Genomic DNA, 12,980 nt, shown 5'->3' on the forward strand with positions numbered 1-12,980 from the left:
TAAACCGACTGCTAAGAATGTTTCTGCTATAGTTAGATATGGATAAAAACAGTTGGTCTATTAGCAACATTTGAATAATTCAACCAAAAACACTTTGATTCATGAGTTTCTGTTAGTTTTATTTTTTCACTAGTGTTTATTATGAAATTGGTGTTAAATTTAATTTCAGTTGGCATTAAAAAGTCTTAAAAAGTCTTAAATTGAACTTGCTGTAAACTGTAGGAACCCTGGAATACACAACAAAATGTAATGTCCCCAGCAAAACAAAACAAAACAACAATTCCAAACGCTACAGTTTTCCGTCAATGTAAAATCAAATGCTTAGAGAGATTTGGATGGTGGATTTGACTCGTGGAAGCACCTGATCTTGACCTTTTGCGAAGCACAGTGGAAGACGAGAGTGTTGAAATGATCTGCTTGTTCTTGTGTGGGCCCCCTTCGGTGTTTTTTGCATCATGAGCCAATTTAAAGGTGCTTTGTTGTTGCTGTTCAGCTTTGGGGACAAACCACATAACTTCAAAGTTCACGTCAGTGCGGCTCATTATTTTCCACGCAAAGGTACACAAACAAGGGTTTAAATGTTGAGCTCGGTTTAAAACAAGTGGTATTTTGAAGTGTCTCTAAATTAGTGGTTACATTCAAATGTCTCTTTTTTTAAAGTCATTTGCAAGCTTTTTTTTCCTTCCAAATTTGCAATATTAAGATAAAGAGACTAACCTTTTCAGTTATTAAGTACCTCAGAGGCTCCATCAGCTGTAGCTCATTTCCAACAATTTAATAAATCCAATTAATACTTTTTGTGCACCAGGGCTGGAAATACAGCCTTGCCTTTTTGGATTACAGAGAAGCAGAGTCCAATTGGATATCACTGCTCTTCTTTCTGTGATAGTCTATTCACGGCGCGTGGATGTTTACGCCACTGCCAACGTCCACTAAATGCTCATTAATTTTATCCCTTCGTGGCAAAATCATTTCAAGGAGAGGCAATTCAGCCTCCTGTTCCTTTCAATTCAGCGCTCACGTCAATCAAGCCCTCCTGCAGGATCCTGCAGAATGGAGGTGTTATATTGCCGCAATTATCATGTCATATACTCGAAAATGTAAATGAACGTGTGTGTAAAATTAAATTTATGGGTTGTCAGTGAAGAATAAGAACCAGGAGAGCAATTACTTATCTGCTTTCATCTTGGAGCCTCTGATACGTCAAGCAGAAAAGCATGCAGTTAAATGCTGGAATTAGCATTGTGCTGCACTTCACAGTGGATGTGGGCCACTGCCTTTTCTCCCCTCTTTTCTTTCCTCCTGTCTTTTCTTTCTTTCTATTTTTTATTTTTATTTTTTGGTCCTGGTGATTATCAGTCATTTGGTTAAAAAGCTAATGACAGCAAAGAAGCAAGCCACATATTTGATCAAATGTTTTCTGTTTAATATTGCAGATCTCGGTTTTAGTTGTGTGCATTTTGTATTCAGTGTTACTGAAATCCTACATCATTCATTTCCAGATACCTGACTTTGAGTGCCTATATTTCACCACCCACACTACACACAATGTACAATTTATATTTAATTCCACTTTACATATGTATGCGCATATATTAGTGGTAAAGCCTTCATGGGGTTTGTCTGCATCCTTTCTGTGGACCTAAACATCTTTGAACCTTTCCCCCAATTAATGACCTAAATGTGTGCATCTCTCCTGTTGTTTTTCTGCTGCACTTGTCCCATTGTAATGGCATCTAACACAAAACCAAGAGTGACTGCGAGGGTAATTACTTACCTAGCAAATGTACCTTTAAGRGTTAATAACATTGAAGGTGTAAGCACTGCATTTGCATAATTACACACGGACTGTTTAATTTGCAACTTTTGACAGCTTTTGTTCAGCAACTCGTTTATTGTGAATGCAATTTCTCTTGTCCTCTTGCATCGAGGAGTCCGAAGAAGAAAAGAGACGCACCACAACATCCTCCTCCTCCTCCTTCTCCCATCTCCTCCACCTTCGATGGAGTCCCTTCTCTCTAAGACCCTAATGAACAATGGAGGCAGGATTTGTTTGAATATGAATATGAATGTGCAGCGGGGCCGGCTGGAAGTTGACCTTCAGCTGTGATTTTCAGTTCATCAGGATTAGTCAAGGCGGGCGATCAGGAGCCACTAATGCATAATGACTTCTAAAATGAAAAATGTGTAGTGACCATGCAAATGTCTCAGCTAATCAAAGAGGGGGGAAAAAAAACCTGGGGTGGGGGGCGCGTTCGAGGAGAGGAGAGCTAAACAAGGACGTGTCAAGGCCTGACAGAGGGAGAGGAAGAGAGCGAAGGAGGGAGGAAGGAGAGACATGCATGGAAAGTAATCAAGCCAGCTTGATTAGCTGGCGATGAGGACAGGGATGTCTTATTGGCCCCTTGACACACCATATAGGCTAGCTACTGTCATGGCAGCTTCAAGCCAAACACCGYTGCAATTAGAATCAGTGAAGGTGTTACACTGTTGATGCTTTAACTGTTGAATTACATCAAGCTGTCTGCAACATCCAGCTCTGATAGCACTATATTAAAATATTATTGTGCCAGAAACTACAAACTTAAGATCAATTATAGTGTTTTTAAATGCCATATAAAGGCATTTCCTGTTAAGCTATAAATCAAATAATCACACAATAAATTAAAATGAGGTTGATAATTTTAATTCATGTCTCCTGCTTTTCTACCCCTTAGCATAGGGAGGAGTGAAATGTTGCGTCAGGTTAGCCGAGCGCRTGATCTCTTAACCTCTGCAGTCCAGTGAGTGTCTTCGGTTTTCCGATGTCTTCTTTAAGCTGGTGACGCCTCAGGATGCACTCCGTGCCAAAACTTGGGTTTGCCAAGAGTTGTGTAAATTTCATAAACTTGCATAAACTTTACAAKCAGCATGTGGGTGACCACAATTATTTTATGAAACCAGAGGATGACACATGTAGAAGAAATCRTGCCAGCTTGGATGAAGGTGGTGGGTCAGTAGCTGTTGTTTGTTGTTTTCACAAACTCTGATTCTGGTCCGTCCGTAACTTTACGTAAATTTCGTAAACTTGCATAAACTTCGTAAGCAGCATGTAAGTGACTATAATTATTTCCTGAAATCAGAGGATGACACATACAGAAAAAAACTGCACTGGATTGGATAGAGGAGGTGGGTTAGTAGCTGTTGTGTGTTGTTTTCAGTCAGTTTGTAACCTTTTTTTACGGACGTAAATTTCGTAAACTTGCGTAAACTCTGAAAGCAGCATGTAAGTGACCATAATTATTTCCTGAAATCAGAGGACGACACATACAGAAAAAAAACTGCACTGGATTGGATAGAGGAGGTGGGTTAGTAGCTGTTGATGTGTGTTGTTTTCAATCAGTTTGTAACTTTTTCTCACGTACGTAAATTTCGTAAACTTGCGTAAACTTTGTAAGCAGCATGTAAGTGACGATAATTATTTCATGAAACCAGAGGACGACACATACAGAAAAAACTGCACTGGATTGGATAGAGGAGGTGGGTTAGTAGCTGTTGTGTGTTGTTTTCAGTCAGTTTGTAACTTTTTTTTATGTACGTAAATTTCGTAAACTTGCGTAAACTCTGAAAGCAGCATGTAAGTGACCATAATTATTTCATGAAACCAGAGGACGACACATACAGAAAAAAACTGCACTGGATTGGAAAGAGGAGGTGGGTTAGTAGCTATTGTGTGTGTTGTTTTCAGTCAGTTTGTAACTTTTTTTATGTACGTAAATTTCGTAAACTTGCGTCAACTTTGTAAGCAGCATGTAAGTGACCATAATTATTTCCTGAAATCAGAGGACGACACATACAGAAAAAACTGCACTGGATTGGATAGAGCAGGTGGGTTAGTAGCTTTTGATGTGTGTTGTTTTCAGTCAGTTTGTGAGATTTTTTCACGTACATAAATTTCGTAAACTTGCGTAAACTTTGAAAGCAGCATGTAAGTGACCATAATTATTTCCTGAAATCAGAGGACGACACATACAGAAAAAAAAACTGCACTGGATTGAATAGAGGAGGTGGGTTAGTAGCTGTTGATGTGTGTTGTTTTCAGTCAGTTTGTAACTTTTTACACACGTAAATTTCGTAAAMTTATGTATGCTTCGTAAGCAGGGTAGATGGGTAGGGGTGTGTGTGTTTCGGGGGTGGGGGTATCATTATATTGGTTTAAAATGGTCTACAAATGATATCGTTTATCCCAGTAATTTCTGAGGCAATTAATTTTCCAGTAAAATGTGTTATTGYGACAGACCTAGTTATATAGAGCACATGTGTAGTGAAGTGCCTTTTCATTATTTTGCTGCTGGACACTAAATCATTCACTCAAGCTGATTTATTTTTTTTACTTTCTACTAAATTTGTTTAACTTTTAAGCAGCTGTGTGCAACTAAAGATCCACGATAAAATCAGTAGCTCACACTCCCCTGTTGGTGTGTGCGCAATGAAAAACATAAAAAAAACCTCACATTGTTTTCTGTTTATTGATCTGTTGCCTCAGAAGTTGCAAGCCGTCGTGCGTGAGAGGAATTTAAAAGCAATGCTGTGATTTGTGTTTTTGTTTTCCCATGATAAGATTCTTTTACTTACCTTCACAGTTTATTTTTCTTGTTGATTAATGCCTGAACAATGACACTTTGTAAAAGCCGTGTCATCACAGACCATAACAATCTGGTTTTGTGGGTGGATAAAAAAATAAATAGTGAAGTCTCGATGGTCTAGTGTAAAAATAAATGCATGAGGTAAACACAAACTCCCGATCATGGGCCACCACATCACGATGATTGTGCCTGCCATGTGTCCACTTCATCAGCGTAGTTTTAATCAACTTTAGAGTTGTGTGTTTCCACGCTGTTTCACAAAAGCTGCACTGATAGGCACGCCGAAGTGGGGGAGTTCAAGAGTCCTGCTAATTAAGGTCTATGTCTATTTAAATCCCCTGCTTTTCCCAGCAGGATAAAGGCAGGAAAATAAGATGAGCAACACAAAGGCACAGCACCCATCTGTCCTTCAGCATCTCCTCTAGGCTGCCAAACATCACGGCCATGGGAGGCCTGCTCTCTCTACCTCTCAAACCACCAATTATCACACTCCCAACAGATCCAAGCCATCTTACGCTCTATTTTTCAAACTTTCTCCCATTTCCCTCATCTCGTCATCCATTTCTCCCCGCTCTCCCATCGTTTGCCTTTCTCTCCTGTCACCTCTTGTTTGTCTCGCCCCTCTCCGCGCTCGTCTTTTTTTCTTCTTCTTCTCTCATTTCATCATTTCGTCTCTCCTCACCCGTGTCCAGGTTCCAGTGTCAGTGGCCATGATGAGTCCCCAGGTGATCACGCCACAGCAGATGCAGCAGATCCTCCAGCAGCAGGTGCTCTCCCCGCAGCAGCTCCAGGCCCTGCTCCAGCAGCAGCAGGCTGTGATGTTACAGCAGGTACGGCACGCTCGCAAACAAAAACAAACACGTTGACACAAACACCCCGTAGTGCTCGCAGGAGCACGCACACCTTGATGCAAGCTGTGCCTTGTTAGCAGCAGGTTGCTGTGTTGTAGATAAGAYGCAGAAGCTCAGAAATGTAGATGCATAAACGTTTACTTTTTTTTGTTTATCTACAGTTAGAGACAGAGCTGGAGATATATGTACAACACAAACCCAAATGTAAAGTTTGAAGTTACATAAACAGCTATTTTCTGYAGAGCCTGAGTCATTCCTGTGCCAGCAGCCGCTCGTGCCAGCACACCACGGTGTCCTTGACACGCTTACCAAGAAGAGTTCTAAATTGACGCACTCGTTCATGTCACCTCCAATTAACTGTCTCTGGTGTGTCGCTGGTTCAATTCCCTGACAAGCATCCATCAGGGACTGAGAGAGCGGGGCGCACGAGCGGCAGAGTGATAGCTGATGGATGATGTAATATTTGGAACCAACTCGAGATAGGCGCACACTTGGCGTCGGCTCGTGTCAGAGAGGAAGCGCATTTCTCATTCACAGATTTGATTAAGGGAAAGAGAAAAGTTTAATTAAAARTGTCAGTCAATCTGATTATCCCTCTTCATTACTGCGCCTCCACTCAAGATTTGCTCTCAGTGCATTCGCAGGCCATTGCACAGCATTTTTGCAGCAAGTGAATGAACTTATCTATTCATTATGCATCACCTTTTTAGTTTGACTTATTTTCAGCGCAACTTGGTCACTTTTAACACAACACTTCCATATATGCAATATGCTTCAGCAAGTATGCATTTTTATTTTGCTAACKAAGAGCTTAGGTTAACCTCGTCCYGATTATTGTTTTGGGTTTTTGTTTGCATCTACAGCAACACCTGCAGGAGTTTTACAAGAAACAGCAGGAGCAGCTTCATCTGCAGCTTCTCCAGCAGCAGCATCCTGGCAAGCAGGCTAAAGAGGTAACTGCATGTGGAAAAACAGTTGACACTACCAATCCCTTTTCATGACACATTCAGTGGTGGAGAAAGTACTCAAACACTGTACTTAAGTGAAAGTACAGATAAACAGACAAGAATTGTACTCTAGTAAAAGTAAAAGTACCACATTAACATTTTACTTGAGTAAAGGTAAGTAAGTACTTGCTTTTAAAAATACTTGAAGTATTAAAAGTAAAAGTACTTGCTTAATGTATTCCCTAATGGTCTACAATACTGTATCATGAAGTGTGCCTACTGTATGTATATTTTAATACATCAATGGTGCCATTTTAGTGAACAATGCTGCAGAGAATGCATAGTTTTGTGTTTACACTCTGTGACACTGTTCACACTTGGACTTGTGATTCTGTGCATCATCACATATTGTGACAACAGCTGCAGAAGATGTAAATTCACCACCAACCTCCTCTATCAAATCTCAACAAGTCTTTTTTTTTTTGAACCAGTTCAATAAGGCCATGAAAGGCACATTTCCTCTGGTGGAAACCATTGTGGGCACGCTGATGCTCTGCTTTTTTATGAAGGAGGGTGTAATGGTACTTTCCTGCTTTGTTCAATGGACAAATTACAGCAATTCCCCCTCTCGCCACTGATTATTTTCTAAAAAAAAAAAATCAAATAAACCACAAATAAAATAAAATAAAATAAAAAATAAATCGACGTGACATGAATGTACTTTGTAATTCAACGCATTACAGAAATGTAGTGGAGTAGAAAGTACAGATACTTAATGTAAAATGTAGGGAGTAAAAGACAAAAGTACCCATGGTGAAATCTACTTAAGTAAAGTACAGATACATGAAAAATGTACTTAAGTACAGCAAGAAAGTACTTGTACTTAGTTACATCCCACCACTGGACACATGTATGTGTTGCTATTTCTGCTACTTTCAATAGTTTGACTTCATTATTGGTGTTTTTGAGTGGCTTCTGAACACAAACTCGCTCATTTATACAAGAAACATGAACAAAAAGCAACGAGTTATGCTCCAAACTTGTTAATAAACTGTTTCTGTGGGAGCCAAGACACACACAGCCACCAGAGTTCCAGTGTACGCCACTCATAAATCACAGTGACAGGCAGCTGGTCAACAGACACGGCTCTGCCTCGTTCCTATCAGCTATCAGAAGAGAGGAGACGAGCGTGACAGCCTTAAGCATATTTGCGTAAATGTGTTGATGCTGAACCTTGGGAGTCTGTCTGGGGGCCACATCCAGACAGYACTGGAAGCATCTAAATTGATAAGAGCAAAAAAAAAAGGTATCACATAAACCCACATGTTCTTCCCTTTTTTCTTTTTTTTTCTTTTCTCTAACGCAGCTCTCAGTGTCTCCTCAATCAGCCCATTATGCTGCCCCTTACAGGAAGTCGCAACTGACCTCCCGGCGGCTTTGTTTCTGTTTGGATTTGTGAATAGAGTTTTTCAGGGGCCTCGCCATCAAATATGGAATAGAAATTGCTCCTTTATTTCTCTTGAGGCAGGTTGGAGGGTTGGTGGGGGGCAAACTGCTTCCCCCCTCACAAGTCTATTATGCAGCCTGTTTTCCAGTGAGTGCATCACAAGTTTTCCCCCCTCCCCTCTCTGTCCTCAGTCCCTTCAATTCCAGACTTTTTTTTTTTCAGGTGCACTTTAATATAGGCAGAAACATAAGCGGAACACGCTGCTCGCACACATTGTTCTCAGAAGAAAGGAAATCTGAAAACATAAACGTGGCAGTTAAACAAGTTTTTTTTTTTACTTCCTGACCTATAAAACAAAGATAATTTAATGTAACACTTTGAACGTAAACAACAAACAATAATTGACTTTTATATATTTTATGAAATCGGTAAAAATGACCTCTTTGACATTTATTAGTGATGTTTTTCAGTTTGTTGTTTTGCACGAGGCTTACGCAGTAGCCTGTGCGTTTCAGCGATAAACAAGCGAGTGAGGCAGCGGTGGCACAGTGCCAAACRTGTTGACTGTGCACCCATGTGCACGTGAAGCTGTAAATCTCTCATCCTGCAAGTTCCCCTCTGGTCAAATAAGCTGTAACAGACCCATCAGTGAAGGCGAGACAATTAGCTATTCAGGGGGGGTGCAGGAGGGTCATGACAGAGGCTTAGTATCACACACAATCACAAGCCTCATACACTGTCAGGCTTGAGAGCTGCTCTGTCAGTGTTGCTTTGTGTCTTAATGCGTGTGTGTGTGTGTGTGCTGACCCACAAGGAGATAGGAAGGCAGCATCATTGTGGTACAGCCCAAAAAACAGGAGGGAAGATTTAGTGAGCGCAGACAGAGATAAAACCTGCAGAAAGACTTAAGAAGAGGAGAGGTATAGCTAAGGTCACAGCAGAGACAAGTGAGTATGGACTCTATACGCACACACACACGCACACACACACACACACACACACACACACGACACTTTCTCAGCTGTTAATTCTTCTGTAATTTCCACTCCCCCCTTTTTTTTCTCTGTGCTCCCCTCTTCCTCCTCCTCCTCCTCCTCCTCCTCCTCTCTATAGCAACAACAGCAACAACAGCAGCAACAGCAGCTGGCCGCCCAGCAGCTCGTCTTCCAGCAGCAGCTCCTGCAGATGCAGCAGCTCCAACAGCAGCAGCACCTGCTCAACATGCAGCGGCAGGGCCTGCTCTCGCTGCCAGGGCCCGCYCCGGGCCAGGCTGCCCTGCCCGGACAGACCCTACCCCCACCAGGTAAGCCGAAAGCGGGAACRAAAGGACGGGTGGAGGTATGAAGCGGCAGGAAGAGTGATATTTGAGCACGTGACTTCTTGTGATTTGTGTGCAGGTGTAAGTGAATTTCCTTTAAGTGTCTCTTCTGTTTTTTTTTCTCTGGCCTGTTTTAGTTGTTCCTATTGGTATGCACATGTTGGTGTTGCGTTATCTTTAAGTGTATCTGTCTGCCTCCCCCTCATTCGTATGCTCCTCTACCATCCAATTTGTCCTTAACGCTCCACATAAATGTTTTGTTTAGTCTTCCATTCTCTTTTCCCCCCTCTTCTCTTTCTACTCGTCTGATTGTGGCTTTCTTTGTTTCTCTCTCAGCTCTGCCTCTGTTTATGTTGTTTTCTATTCCCCCYGCTCCCCAACCCTCCCTGCCTCTTTCAGTGGTGGTTGTTGTTGTTTACTGCCTTTACTGAGAAGCATATGAGATGAATAAAAGGACAAACAGAGAGGGAGAGGGGAGAACAGGCTCCATTTTCTCCTGCTGAGCCAAGTAAACACTTGTGTTTGTTGTTTACCACCAAAATGGTGGAGATGGAAAACAACAGGCAGGATGATCTTTGTTGGTGGGTTGTGTAACTACTTTCCAAGCTTAAAACAAGTTTTCTAAGGCAGAACAGACAAAAACTGAGACTGTTGTTACATTAAAGTCATTGTGAAACGCAAAAAAAAAAGTGAGGAAAGCTTCTTATTGTGAACAAGTTTTAGGAGATAGCTTGAAACTTTTTTTAAAAGTAAAAGTTTACAAAGTCARTCAAAAAGAAAAAATMAGTAGGTCCTCTGGATGGGTTCTTCTTTAGTGAAACGTTTCGTCTCTCCTCCAAGACTTCTTCAGTCTGATGAGTTTCAGGTGAACTCAGCCTTATAAGCACTGCCTCCACATGGACAAACAGGTTAGTCACATGCAAAAGAGGGCCATCGCCTAACATTAGGCTTGGTTAGCTCTATTTAGTCAAGCCAAGTAATCAAGTAATCAAGCCTATTGTTAGGCGATGGCCCTCTTTTGCATGTGACTAACCTGTTTGTCCACCATGTGGAGGCAGTGCTTATAAGGCTGAGTTCACCTGAAACTCATCAGACTGAAGAAGTCTCTTGGAGGAGARACGAAACKTTTCACTAAAGAAGAACCCATCCAGAGGACCTACTTATTTTTTCTTTTTGATTTTTTTCTACCTGGATTACTGAGATGCATCAGGACATTTACAAAGTCAAGATTTTTGTTTCATTTGGGGTGTAAAGCAATAGTACCGATAAAAGCAGGAATTATTAGGACTTCCTTTAACCAATCATCGCTCCTCATGAGTCAACTGAACCCTCAAACCTGATCAGATCCAGTGTAGAGCGAGTCATGACTTCCTGTCAATCGTTGTGTTTTTCAGTTCGGCAGGTTCATATGAAATTAGAAAAAGTAAGGGTGTATAATCGTTGAGCACTGGTAAGAGTTTAAAATTAGCTGAGCTGTCTTCTGCTTCAAAAATCTATCCTCTAACCCAATGGGTCGTGTTTGTTTCTAGGTGGTTTGAGTCCCGCAGAACTCCAGCAGTTGTGGAAAGACGTGACCGGAGGAGGCGGCGGCCACGCCATCGAGGACAACGGCATCAAGCACAGCAACAGTGGCCCCGGCACCGGTGTGGGTGGCGGCGGTTTGGACCTCTCCACCAACAACTCCTCTACAACTACCTCCTCCTCCTCCAATCCCGCCAAAACATCGCCGCCCATCACTCACCACTCCATCACCAACGGACAGTCGCCYGCCCTCAACCACAGAAGAGAGCGCGAAAGGGAGAGGGAGCGAGAAAGGTAAAGAAAAAAAACAAAGTTTCAGTTTTTAGTGCTGCACAGAGAAGATACCAACAGCAGATTTACATGCTTGTCGTTTCATGTTTTATCCGAACTCCAGGGAAAACAGCATGTTTTGTTTATTTATTCAATAGTTTATTAGTGTCTCGGAAATATTACAGAAAAAAAAAACAAAAGCCTCATTCTCCCAGGGGACCACACGTGCCATTGCACACACTTATCTTACGCACACATATCAAAAGCAGGGAGTGAAAGCCAAGCAGGCAGGCACACTTAGAACAAACCTCTCTGGCAGACAAGACAAGGTAACCCCCTTGTACATTAAGTATTTAGTGCTTTTCTCTCTTCTTTTCTCTTTTGAAAATTACCTTCCTTGCTTGCGTGTCATGTAAACAGAATATGTGATGCCTTGAGTGGCGTTTCCGGGATGTTTATCCTTGTGATGGCGTCTTTTGTAAATGCACCCAGCAACCGAAACACTGACTGTTCACATATCTGCCTATCTGGGCCATGCATTATTCAAAGGCTTTTCTTGGGCGATATTATAATAAGGACTTGAGATGGAGATGTGTGTGTCTGCGTGGAGACTTGCACTAAAGGTGGAAGTGCTGTGTAATTGGTTTAAAGTAGACGCTATCTCTCCGGCACCAATAATTAAAAAAAAATAAAAGGAAGTTCGGATATCTTTAAAAGAAGAGAAGGGGAAAGAATGAATGAGAAGGCGAGGAAGAAAAGAAAACCAGACTTTTTATCTGCTCGTGCCCCCAGGGAGAGCGTGGCGTCTCCTAATGATCGAACATGGAGTATTGTCAGGAGCGCTGCTTACTAACACGTGGATCGATGCGGGGAAAGCCCCTCTGTAAAACACAGCGTGAGCTCTGCCAGCACTCGCAGGCTCGCACATGTCGTCATCGACCGCACACATGCACGCACGGCCATAACCCATAAGCAGACACACACACAAGTGCTCTCATTCACATTTTCACACACGGTCAAATACACACACACACCAGGGCCAAGCCTAAAGGTTAAACTGTCATCTTTAATAGGATGTGCTGTCTAGGCAGGGTCGTAACTTATTTGGGTGCCATTTGAAAAACGCCAGAACTGCGCCCCGCCCCCCCTCCCCCCTTCGCTTGTCCTCAAAGAACATAAGTTACACAGTGTATTAATCTCCTGATGAAAATTATATGGCTGTCTGGAGTTTTAATGTTTACTTGAAAGCCTGCACCCCTCCTCCTCATAATGGCTTTACAAGATGGGACGGTGGCTTTGGTTGAGACAAAGCTCCAACTCAGTGGAGATTTCCACAGGGGACGTTAGTGGAACCTATTTTCTTAACACACACAGGTCAACGCTGTCAATGACTTAATGTAGTTGGAAAGATTGATTTTTTTTTTTTTGCTTTAATCAGCTCATTTTTGTCTCTTTTTTTCTCCCCAATATCCAAATCCTTGTTGTTCTGCTTTGTGTGTTCATTTTCTTTCTCTCTCTTTTTGTTTTTCTTCTTTCACATCCGCCTCTAGTTCACTACACGAAGAAGTCGGTGGAACCCACCCWCTGTACGGTCATGGTGTGTGCAAGTGGCCTGGCTGTGAGACCATGTGCGAAGACTTCGGACAGTTTTTGAAGTAAGAACAAGCTCCGTAGCTACAGTGCAATAAAGGAAGGGCCAGGGGTCTGCAGCCTTTACAACCAAAAGACCCCCTCACTGATGAAAAGAGCAGCAACACGTGCTACAACTGTGATGATCAACTGGTGGTCCATGGGCCACTTTGAGTTTGTTAAAAGGGGGCCTTCCTGGCCAGTGGGGGTGACGTTATAAAATAAAAATTTGTAGTAAATTTTAACTTTTATTAATATTTATTCTCTTTAGGACCAAAAAAAGACAATATTAATGGAAAAATAAAGAAAAATACACATATGTAGTTTAAACCAAATTGAAATAAAACTACAACTGAACTATGCATGTACGTG

At 41.9% G+C, this 12,980-nt stretch overlaps 1 protein-coding gene across 8 annotated transcripts in view; it reads left to right on the forward strand.

Moving 5' to 3' along the window:
* foxp2 (forkhead box P2) overlaps positions 1 to 12,980 on the forward strand; it is a 120,046-nt gene that overhangs the window by 82,744 nt on the left and 24,322 nt on the right. For all 8 annotated transcript variants that reach the window (XM_014016944.1, XM_014016941.1, XM_014016948.1 and 5 more), the window contains 5 exons: positions 5,318 to 5,455; positions 6,340 to 6,429; positions 8,984 to 9,173; positions 10,718 to 11,003; positions 12,530 to 12,634. In XM_014016944.1, the coding sequence (XP_013872398.1) occupies positions 5,318 to 5,455; positions 6,340 to 6,429; positions 8,984 to 9,173; positions 10,718 to 11,003; positions 12,530 to 12,634 (809 nt within the window). The remainder of the gene's footprint in view (positions 1 to 5,317; positions 5,456 to 6,339; positions 6,430 to 8,983; positions 9,174 to 10,717; positions 11,004 to 12,529; positions 12,635 to 12,980) is intronic.

Source organism: Austrofundulus limnaeus, unplaced genomic scaffold, assembly GCF_001266775.1.
Source record: "Austrofundulus limnaeus strain Quisiro unplaced genomic scaffold, Austrofundulus_limnaeus-1.0 Scaffold158, whole genome shotgun sequence".
Taxonomy (NCBI): Eukaryota; Metazoa; Chordata; class Actinopteri; order Cyprinodontiformes; family Rivulidae; genus Austrofundulus; species Austrofundulus limnaeus.